The sequence below is a fragment of the Dipodomys ordii genome, unplaced genomic scaffold (genome assembly GCF_000151885.1).
Source record: "Dipodomys ordii isolate 6190 unplaced genomic scaffold, Dord_2.0 Scaffold25, whole genome shotgun sequence".
Classification (NCBI taxonomy): domain Eukaryota; kingdom Metazoa; phylum Chordata; class Mammalia; order Rodentia; family Heteromyidae; genus Dipodomys; species Dipodomys ordii.
Genome location: NW_012267241.1, coordinates 9,235,708 through 9,247,849, shown reverse-complemented (window position 1 = coordinate 9,247,849; position 12,142 = coordinate 9,235,708). Strand labels below are relative to the sequence as shown.

Below are 12,142 nucleotides of genomic sequence, written 5' to 3'. Positions count from 1 at the left end.
GACCAATGAAATAAGAGTAATCAATAACTGAAGAATATAAGGTGAAAAGACTTTTTATGAGGAATTAGTAAAACCTGTAACAACAGCAGTATGATTTAGAGAGAGGCAAGCAAATTAGAGTACAGAAACAAACATGAGTTCTTACAGAATTGGCTTTGTACAACCTTTAGGGATAGGATTAATTTTTTATAAGAAACAATGATACCAACCTTCCTTAAACAGGAACGATCTAAAAAATTCCATTGAAACATTTTTATTATTATTTTGTGTCGGTCCTGGGGTTTGACCTCAGGATCTGGGTGCTGTACCTGAGCTGCTTTTGCTCAAGGCTGGCACTCTGACACTTAGGCAACAGCTCCACTTCTGGCTTTTTGGTAGTTTATTGGATTGGAGATAAGAGTCTCATGGACTTTACTAATGGGGCTGGCTTTGAACTGTGATCCTCAGATCTCAGCTTCCTGAGTCACTAAAAATATAGACCACACTAAACATTTTTAATAATTTCTAGGCATATTAAGTTTTGTTTTGTTTTTTTTAATTTTCAGAGCCAAGGACCAAACTCATGGCCTTGCACTTGCCGGACAAGTGCTCTTCCACTGGGCTACATTCCCAGCCCCATATAAACAGTTTTTTAAACATGGGAAATTTGATACACCTTATTTAAAAAGATTAGCTATAAATTGAGAAAAGATAACTTGTAGGACATGTAACTGAAACAACACTGTATAAAGGTTTTCACAAACTAATAGGAAAAAGACAAACCAAACTCTGGGGTAGGCTTTGATAGGTATAGTAGAGAATAGGAATAGAATGACCAAGAATGGCAGAGATGGTGGAGAAAACGAAGTATAACTAGATTAGGCTATCAAAGACAAAGCTGGACATTGTGGTACACATCTGTAATCCCAGCACTCAGGAGATTGGGGTAGAAGTAGTATGGGGAGTTCCAGGATAACCTGGTCTATATAGTAAATTTTAGGCCAGCCCAGGCTCTTTAGTGACCCCCTGTCTGAAAAACAATAACAATAAAGAAGTTTTTAAAAAAATATGCCAATTATGTACTCATCAGTATTGCTGAAAACAGGAAAGCTTGACTAGTTTATGTTGCAAACACTGTAATGCATTCACCAGAGTTTTTGGATGGTTTGCTTCAACCACTTGAGACAACAGTGAAAACAGTAGGTGCTATCTAATTACAGTGAAAATATGCAGAACTTTGACTTAGAATTCCCAAGCATCTATTTTAGATTAGGGTAGGTGTGATGACTCATGAGAGAATTTTTTAAAATATTTTTATATGTGGTTGAAAAAATGTTTTAAAATTTCTTATGTAAAATTTGCATTTCAATGCTCATAAATTATTAGAAAGTTGTCATATATGGCTCCTTTTATTGTAAAAGACCACAGTTGAACAGTTGCAACAGAGTTTGGCTCACAAAGCCTAGAAATCTTCACCATCTGGCCTTTGCCAAGAATGTCAGCCTCTGCTCTAAATACTGTTATGCATGTATACTAGGAAATATGTTCATGTGTTGTTATCCTATACTACTTGTATACATACTTAGAAAGGATCTCAATGTGCCTTTAAAAAGTGGAAGAAGTGTGGGTAACTAATCTCATAAATATTCAGTACTGAAAAGGAATTGACTATAGCTATATGCAACAGATGGATGAATCTCAGGAACACAGTTTCAGAAAAGAGCAAGTCTCAATTTTCCATTAGTAAACAATTCAGAAACTAGAGAAACAATACATTGTTAAGAATATCAGTAAGGTTAAATAATCAGAACAAGGACATGTTAATAAGTTTAGTTGTTGCCTTTGAGGATCCAGGGAAGAGATGGAATTAGGGAACTTTAAAGGTCATGTTTTCTTCTTAAATGAGTGGTTGTTACATGTATGTAAACATTTGACATTTCATGTTTTATACTCTTGGTATTTTATATGTATTTGTGATTTGATACATTAAAAAGTATATTTTAATAATGTTGCTTCAAAATGTATATATAAATTGACCAATACAGGGGAAGCTCATTGAGCAGTCCTGATTTTACTTTCAGAATACTCTCCACCATCTCTGCTTCCCTCTCCATCCTAAGCATTCTTGTTATATCAGAAACTCAGTTCAAACTCTTTAGCGGCAAAGAGAATTAATAAGATTCCTGGTGGTCACAAAAGGTTAGTGCTTGATTACCAGTAGAACCCCTCATTCCTCTGCCTTTGCTTGGTTTTCTCCAGATGAGAAGTATAACCATAACCTTCCAGGTCTGTGGCAAAAGAGACCAAGAAGTCAGATTCTGTGGTTGGCCTAGGCCAATTGTTTATCCTATGGCCAAAGGCCCTACTGTGTTACCAAAAGAAAAAAGAGATGGGGAAGAGACAAGGAGCAGACTCAGGAAGGCTCTTTGGTTTTATCTGTGATACAGTCTTTTAACTATAACAATGTGAATGGCATTTTGACATGGTTTTGTAGATATTAGTGCTGTATTAAACTTAGTATGAAGACACTCTGGTACTGCCTAAGACACAATGCTCAGTGCTTGTGGTGGGGAGGTAGGGAGAGGGATTAGAAATGTCTACTGAGCAAATGTATGTTTTTTAATTGTGAAAATACTGTACAGAGGGGTTACAATTACACGGACAAGATAATGAGTACATTTCTTACCAAGCATTATTGCCGCTTCCTTTGTTTCGCCTTCCCATCCTATCACCACCCCCCCACCCCCTACCCCCGCCTCCACCAAAGTTGTAAAGTTCGTTTTTCGACATAATGATTTGTACATCTCATTGTTGGTATAATTTGTGGAGGGGAAGGGAAAAAACAAATCGTTTAAATAAGGATACAGGTGGACCCATTGCAAATGTATTTTTTATTGTTTTATTTTTAAAAACTTAATGTATTACCATGAAGATCTTTCATGGTACCACTTTATATAACACTTATCTTCTCTCTATAATAAGCACATTTGAGGTAGTATTTGAGGTTAAAAATGGGTGTTACAAACTTTCTTTAATAACTAAATTTCTTTAGTTTTCCTAAAGAAATTGCTTTTTTAAATAACTGAATGGACTGGACACTTAACACACTGATAATAGAGTATCTGAGATGTGATTTTAAAGGCAGTTTTGTATTTTACTTTTCTGTGTTAGCCAGGTTCTTTGTATTCTCTTTATAAGGAAAATAAACTTAAAAGATAGTGCTAGAAGTTAAATCACTGCTAAATCATCAAATATTGCAAACCCTAAATGGGAATAATTGTGCCAGTAAACTTTGTAGAAATCCACTGTGAGCACCTCAGATGATAATTTTGTTCTCTTTGTTCAGCTTAGGGTAGTAATTAGTAATAATAAATAATAGTTTGTTGGATTGTCAAGTTTCATTGTCTAGACTTACAATTGCACATTTTAATCTGAAACTTAAAATACTTAAAATATAAAACGTTTGAGTACAAGTTGTTTAAGGATACAGGTGGACCTGTTGCAACAATGAGAAGTACAAGTTGTCATGTCGAAAACGAGCTTTACAATGTTGGTGTGGGGGGGGGGAGATTGGGTTGGTGGGGGGGGGGGGAGGCTGGGAAGGGATGTGAAGGATAAACAAAGGAGGAGGCTGAATGCTTGGTAAGAAATGTACGCATTATCCTGCCCATGTAATTGTAACCCCTCTGTACAGTATGTTCACAAATAAAATAAATTTTAAAAAAAACGTTTGAGTACAGGTCCAATGCTTAAAAAGTTGTAAACTTTGGGGCATTTCTGATTTCAGGTTAAGGATGCTCAGCTGGTAAAGTTTTTGCAAATATTATAGAATCTGAAACACTCTGAAATGTGAAACAGTTCTGATCCTAAACATTTCAAATAATGGATGCTCAGTACCACAGTTTATTTATCTGTTTATCAGGTGGTAGATAATTATTCATGCATTTTGGTAATTATGATTCAACTGCTGTAACAATTTTCTTGCTAAGTCTTTGTGTAGACAAACGTTTACCTTTCTCTGGAAGGGTCTGATAAGAGAAGGTAAATTTTTAGGTATATATAAACTAACTAGATACTAGCAAAACTGACATTTTAGTAATCAGATACACTTTTTTCTTTTTTTTCTTTTTGGTCAGTCATACGGCTTGAACTTGAACTCCAGGTCTGGACACTGCCCTTGAACTCTTTTTGCTCAAGGCTAGCTAGCGTTCTACCACTGAGTCACAGTTGCACTTCTAGTTTTCTGGTGATTAATTGGAGATAACAATCTCATGGACCTTCTGCCTAGACTGCCTAGACTGAGATCCTCTGATCTCAGCCTCCTGAGTAGCTAGTATTACAGGTGTGAGCCACCAACACCCAGTTTTAAGTCCATTATATTAGCAGTAAGTAGGTTGGCCAGTGATCAAAAGAGGTAGGTGAAGGGTCCCACACATCCATCCCAGGGGACCATGCAGAGGCAGGCAGGCACAGGAGAAAGCTTATTATGAGGTTTATTAGAGAAACTATATTTCCCCCAAGAGGGAGCACATAGCACCTGTCCCTAACCAGGTAGCAAGAGACTCTGAGGGTTGCAAAGTGAGGTAGATTGAAGCCCAGGTGGATCGGGAGGAGAGAGGGAGGAGCTAGCTGTATGGAGGGAACTCCAGGGATGGGAGGGGCTCAGGTCTGGATGGAGCTGATGACCAAAGGTGAGCATAATACTAACAGTAGGTAGCTTTTCATGTCAAATATATTTCAAAATGGGGCTGGGAATGTGGTTTAGTGGTAGAATGTTTGCCTAGTATGCATGAAGCCCTGGGTTTGATTCCTCAGCACCACATAAAGAGAGAAGACCAGAAGAGGCACTGTGGCTCAAATGGTAGAGTGATAGCCTTGAGCAAAAGAAGGGCAGGGAGTGCTCAGGCCCTGTGTTCAAGCTCCAGGACTGGAGATATATACATATCTATATAGATAGATATAGATATAAATATATAATCTATATCTATAACTATCTATCTATATAAAACTGTTGTTCCATGATGTAATTCTCTTAGTTGCCATAGTTGTTAGTAGCTGCTACTACATGTGATACAGTATCAAGTTTCACATTGAATAGCATGCTTTTAAGGCAGGAATATGACAGGAGCATCCTTGTTCTTACCTTGAAGTCAGAGAACGTTGGTCTGATAGAAGGAAAAATATAGCAAGACACTGAAGTTCCCAAAGAGATGAGCAGACGTAATAATTCTTTATATTTAAAAGTATAGCCCAGGGGCTGGGAAGGTGGCTCAGTGGTAGAGTGCTTGCCTTGCATGCATGAGGCCCTGGGTTCGATTCCTCAGCACCACATAAGCAAAAAGAAAAAAAAAGCCAGAAGTGGCGCTGTGGCTCAAGAGGAAGAGCGCTAGCCCAGGCCCAGAGTTCAGGCCCCACGACTGGACCCCCCCCAAAAAAGTGTAGCCCAAGTGGTCGCCAGTAACTCACAATATAATCTATACTCAGGAGGCTGAGATCTGAGGATAGTTGTTCAAAGCCAGCCAGGGCAGCAAAATCAGTGGCACTCTTACCTCCAGTAAATCACCAGAAAACCGGAAGTAGTGCTGTCGCTCAAGAGGTAGCCTTAAGCTGGAGAGCTCAGGGACAGTACCCAGGCCCAGAGTTCAAGTCCCACGGCTGACAACAACAAAAAATACCACCTAATTTCTTTCCATGTGATTTTCAGGTTGCTGTCTAGTAACCTTGTAAAAAGTCGTAAGTTCATAATGAACTCAGCTCTCTCAAATTGTCCACGTATATCCATTTTTGCTGGCCATTCTTGTAAAGAAGCTCTTCGGTTGCCTATCAACCCATTCTTTCAGAGTATCTGCTTACATGGCTTTCAGTGTGGGGCACATATATAAAGTGTGTTTCCTCTGTTACCATATTAGAATACATTTGGTTTGTTTCTTTTAGCTTTAGTGTCAGCAATTCCCTGACATAATTTCTTTGTTCTCTGAGGCTCCAGAGCTCCTCAAGATAATATCTTATGTGCCAGAAACATTTCTAGACAGAGTATCCCAAATTGCTTTACAAATTTTCTTATGGTATTTTAGCAGTGGTTACAAGAGCAATTGGGAGAAGGACAAATACAAAATAAAAATTAGGGACGTCAGAGCCAAGACTAGGTCTCAGATCTTACAATATTTTTTTTCATGATGCTTTTTGTGAGTGTTTCCTGAGTTACTGGTAATTGGAGGTTTTTTTGGATGGTACTGAGTAGGGAAGAGGGACAGGACTTAGCATATAAGCTAATGACTAGGGTCATTGATTGCTTAGACTCCTGTAGCAGTTAGTAGATTGGCTTTTGTCTTAGTATTTAATATAGCAGTTGAATTGAAAGGGTGTTAAAATCCATGTGTTTAATGGGTGGGAAATAGCTCACTTGTTTTAATTTACATGTCTAATTTAGGGAAGTGAGCATATTTCTACACATTTATTGTAAAGTGCATGCTTATAACATTTAACCTAATTTCCTATTGCATATTATATTGCTTTGTTCAAGTTTCTTATATAATCATAAAATTTCATTGTTAATGTAATTGTATTAATAGTCAAATTAATTATGAAATTGATTTTCTAAGTCTTGAGTTTTTAAATTAGTCTTTTTTACTTTTTCCTCTCTAGGATATGAACGTGATTTCTGATGAAACTGGATTGGAATAATTTCCATGATATTTGTATATTTATATACATATATATATATTTTAAAATTTTGCATTTGACTTAAAGTGCCATGAGAAAATTTGCATATTGTAAGGTGGTTCTAGCCACCTCCTTGATTTGGGTACTCTTGGATATGTTCCTGCTGCTTTACTTCAGTGAGTGCAACAAATGTGATGAGAAAAAGGAACGAGGACTTCCTGCTGGAGATGGTGAGTGATGTTTTGCAAAAAACTGTATTTATGAATATATCACTAGTTTTTATTTATTTGAACAATATAATTAACTTTTTAAAATTAATAATAATATCTAGCTTTCTACATATGTGATGATTATACTTCCAACAAATCTATAGTTGGTTTTTCTGTTAAAATTGTTGAATTAGATGGGTACCAGTGGCTCATGTCTAACCCTAACTACTCAGGAGACTGAGATCTGAGGATCATGGTTCGAAGCCAGCCTGGACAGAAAAGTCCATGAGATTCTTATCTGCAATAAGCTACTCAAAAAGAGCCAGAAGTGATGTTGTGGCCCAAGTGGTAGAGATCTAGCCTTGAGCACAAATAGGTCCAGGGACAGTGCCCAATACTTGGGTTCAAGCCCCAGGACCAGCAAAAACTGTTGAATTGCCCATTTCAGTTTTTGTGTTAGTATTAAATATAGTTAATTTTCTATAAGTTATTTTTTATTATCAAATAATGTAGTTGGAATTATTAAAATTATATAGATTAGTCTACCATAATAATGAGTGGATGATTAAAATTATATTATCAGATCTCAAAAGAGTTTTTTTTCTGCTTTTCTATCATATTCCTAAGGGGAGAAGTCTTTATTAATAATGTGTAATCCAGAAAATCCTTTTTTATTAATAGTATATAAATAGCTCCAGTTAGCACTCTTACAGTAAAAGGGCTGAAGATCAGGATATAGAATATGGGTGATAGTGAAATCATTGCATTGTTACTGAAAACATAAAAAGATAGTACTGATAATTTTGGAAGATTGAGTTCTAAGCTTCGGATATTCAAGCCAACAAACAATGCTACCTTTTTTCCTATTTTTTTTAGCCATAATGAATGACTACACTATAAGAGGCAGTAATTCAGCATATTCTGAATTATAAAGGTCTCTATCATTAAAGAACACATGACTAGCCATGTGCTGGTGACTCACACCTATAATCTTAGCTACTCAGGAGGCTGAGATCTGAGGATCACAGTTCAAAGCCAACCCAGGCAGGAAAGTCTGTAAGACTCTTATCTCCAACTAACCACTAGAAAAATGGAAGTGAATCTGTGGCTAAAAGTGGTAGAATGCTAGTCTTGAATGAAAAAGCTCAGGGACAGCACCCAGACCTTACTAAACACACACACGCACGCACGCACGCACACTCACACACACCGGGACAGCACCCAAACGTTGATTTCCAGCTCCACAACTAAACACACACACACACACACACACACACACACACACACCCATCCATAGCTCTATAGCACTTTGCCTATTTCCCCTTTTTTTAAGAATTATATACAAATACTTTTTCAATGTAAATTTTCTTTGCATATGTAGTCATGTTTAAATTTTTTACATTTTTATAATGAAAAGGGTACTTGGTTCCCAATATTTACAATCTAAAAATTATGTGTATTGTCCATTATCATAATTTTAGGAGGATAGGTTTATATAACAAGTTCAGTTTATTTACTCTTGAGAAATTTGCCTTAAATTATATTTACTGGCTAGCATTAGATGCTTGTAGTTTCCAGACTGGCCCCTAACTTCTTTTAATTTTCACTTTCTCCATTGTTCTTATTCAGATCATCCATTTACATAGTATTTACTCTATAGATCTGCTGTTTAGTAATTTTATTAAGTGACAAACCATGGTCACCTTAACTTGTTAACGATATACCTCCTTATCTACAAGTATTCCTATTCACCAACAAGAAATTTGGATACTAGATACAAACTTTCCCCTCACCCTACTTTGATTCATTGCCACTTCTCATGGTAGTTTATGGTGTTCTATCACAAGTGCAAACACTCAAAGGGATTTGTAGCATGTGAAGATTCACTTTAATAAATGTTTTCAAAGCTCAGACAAGAGCTGAGCAATATATGAAATGCTACTAGTTCTGTGATTAACAACAAGACAGAATTCCTTTTCAAGAAACTCGGTCTAGAGGCCACAGGAGGATATGCATAGGAGTGGTAGACAAAGGCACAATAGCAATATGCAATATGATCATAATAAAATAACACTTTATGAAATGAATGCCAAGAAAAGGAAACAATAGAATTAAAAAAAAAACAACATACGCAGTTTAGTGAAGTAGAGATATGCCTGTGGAGAAGGTAATACAAAAGATAAAGGAACAAAGCCAAACTTGTGTGCATATATTGTTTATGTTGAGGGAGAAGTTTAAAATATAGGAAAAATAAAAGAAACACTGGAAAGAGCAAGTTATCAACATGTGAGACAGCGTCATATCAAGGCTATAAGAATAGGATAATTCTTAGTGAGGTTCCAATATCTCATGCCTGTAATCCTAGTTACTCAAGAGGCTGAGAATTGAGGATCACATTCAAAGCCAGCCTGGGGAAGAAAGTCTTTAAGTCTCTTATCTCCAATTTAGCACTTAACAAGCCAGAAATGGAATTGTGGTCAAGTGGTAAAGTACTAACCTTGAGCAAGAAACAGCTCAAAGACAATGCCCAGGCCCCAGGACGGGCATAAAAAAAAAAAAAGAAAAAAATGAAAAGAATACTTGAAGAGGATTCTAAGGTTAAGAATTTTGGAAACAACTAATGGCATATATGTCAAAGAAAAGTTGTAAATTTTGTACAAAGTTCAAGAATGCCAAGTAAAAGAAAAATAGGTTGGAAATAACAATGTAGAGCTAGGAGATACAGTATTATTGCCTCTGGAGAAAAGGCTCCTAGAAGAGGTATGAGACTAGTATATTCTGAAAGAGATTTAGTTTTAAGTTACAGTATATACAAGGCAGGATGGTTTAGAGGCATTGTAATAGACAGGGAACTGAAGTGAGTCAGCAGTGGAAGAGGAGGAATGCTGAAGGTGAATACATAGCTAAGGGGACATGGCCTTGAGAGGCAAGCTTCCTCATAGGGCTTCATCTTCAATATAAGGAGTTGAAGAGAAAGGAAGGTAACTGATACAGAAGAGGGATAGTTTGAAAATCTACCTTGATGTATGAAGTTTCAGTGCAGTGGTTGCTGAGGGGGCCAACGTTGTATCAGAGCTCATATGCTTGTTGTTCTGTTCCCACACGTGACAAACTGCTGTGGAGCCTCTGAAGAGGTCTTTTTACTAAAGTGCTTGGGGGAAGCAAGTATGATTTATAATAGCACCAAGCGTATTAGCTTTTGTGTTAGGATTAGCATTTACATTCTGTAACTAAAAATCTCTCTTGATAGAACTCAGCCCCTCCAGGATTTTTATTTTTTATGGCATTTGAAAACTAAAGAGCAAAAACAAAATAAATAAAAAAGAAATAATCAGTAGCTAATGACTGTAGAGTAGGCTAATGACTGTAGAGTAGTGTTACAAGGATCTTATTTTTGAACATTCAGCTCTGTTGACAGGTAAAATTTACCAAAATCTCTTCTTTTGTTATGAATAATGATGGTATAGCTATAAGTACAATTACTTACAGTTGTTAATGCTTAATGCCCCTTAAAGATTCTTTGATGTACTTAACAGTTTTCTTATTCTCACCTTTACTTGTTTTGCCTTCTTTTAAGTACAAAATTGGTAATTATAGTAGGGTAGGTATTAAATAATTATAAATTGTGTTTGTTTTTTTTTTTGGGCGGGGGGTCCGGTCATAGGGCCCGAACTCTGGGCCTGGGTGCTGTCCCTCAGCTCTTCAGCTCAAGGCTAGCACTCTACCACTTGAGCCACAGCGCCACTTCCGGCTTTTTTCTTTTTGCTTATGTGGTGCTGAGGAATCGAACCCAGGGCCTCAGGCATGCAAGGCAAGCGCTCTCCCACTGAGCCACCTTCCCAGCCCTATGAATTGTATTTTTATACTGGAGATGATCTGAAACAATCAAAATAACAAGACTAGCATAGGTTATGGACTGGGAAAAATTTTCACTAGTCTTGTAGGGTTTTCTAGATTTAGCAAAAATTTATCCAATTTATGATTTAGATGTTGCATAGGATATACAGTATTCTTACAGATATTATTTTAAATAAGAACTGATTATCATGCTACCAGTGTACTTGATTTTCAGCTCTGAAATGTTTTTATATTAGAAATTATTTCAACTGTCAAACATTAGGAAACATTGAGGTCACAATTTGTAGAAAAAATTTCAGTGATTAAAAATTGAAGATATTAATATGTAGGAATGGGAACTATTTTTTCTGCCAAAAACTATTTATAATATGTAACATAATTTGGGGTGCATACAAAATTATCAGTACAGGCAGATGGCCACTGGCAGCAGACAGGAAGCATATGAGAAGTACATGTGTCTGTCCCCAGTGATTTCACAAGCTTTGATGAGTGTTCCCCACCCCACTATAAAGGTTTTCCAAAATGCTTAGAAATTGTGTCTTAAGTATTTTAACATTTTATAAAGTGAACAGAAGGTTGGAACAGGGGTTGAAATTGGCAAAGATATTGAAGTAGCAGTGTTACCAATAAGTTTAGTTACAGATCATATTTTGGTACTTAAAATACTATGAAGCATTTCATAATATCATACTTGTGTTTATACAATACTTATGTGGCACTGTGAAAGCAAAAACATTCCAATTACTGTAAGCAACATTCCAATTTCAGAAATATCAAAATGTTTGGAATAGGGGAATATATAAAGGCAGTAAAGGGTAACAGTTGTGTAATAAAATAGAAAACAGTGCGGAAGAAACAATCTTTGCCTCTATTTTAGTAATTTTTTTTCAAAATGAAGTGGTAATTTTGTTCTACTTCTGTGAGAAAAATACAAATTAGAAATTTAAGACTTATTAAAGTACATACATTAGTAAGTATATTTTGTAGTTTGTGTATGTTGGGTTTACTTTCAGGCATTCAGCATAGATCTATAATTTTCTTTGTTATTAAGTTTACTAAACCATGATAATTCTCTGTTTTCATGTAAGTGAAGCTTAAGTATTTAATAAAATAATTTTGTTTTCACATAATACTTTGGAGCAACATTGTTAGTTTTCCATCACTGTGACAGAAATACGTAAGAGAAATCATCCATTGCTTCTGTGTCTATAGTGAGACAGTGCATCATGGGAATGCATATATAGGAAGCTACTTGCCTCATGTTGGCCAAGAAGCAAAGAGAGGAGTGGAGTCTCAGGATTCTAGTATCTCCTTAAGGTCAGAAAACTATAGGCCCCAGAGATTCTACACCTGCCAATAATGTTATAGACTAAGGACAAAGTCTTTAACATATGGGTGTTTAGAAAGACACTTACCTAAATCATAGCAGATAC

The 12,142-nt window shown here is 36.3% G+C and overlaps 1 protein-coding gene across 1 annotated transcript in view; it reads left to right on the top strand.

The window, feature by feature from the left end:
• The first annotated feature begins 6,621 nt into the window (after positions 1-6,621).
• Galnt1 (polypeptide N-acetylgalactosaminyltransferase 1) overlaps positions 6,622-12,142 on the top strand; it is a 46,840-nt gene continuing 41,319 nt past the window's right edge. Inside the window, exon 1 of the mRNA XM_013014890.1 lies at positions 6,622-6,872. Within this exon, the coding sequence (XP_012870344.1) occupies positions 6,734-6,872 (139 nt within the window). The 5' untranslated portion in view covers positions 6,622-6,733. The remainder of the gene's footprint in view (positions 6,873-12,142) is intronic.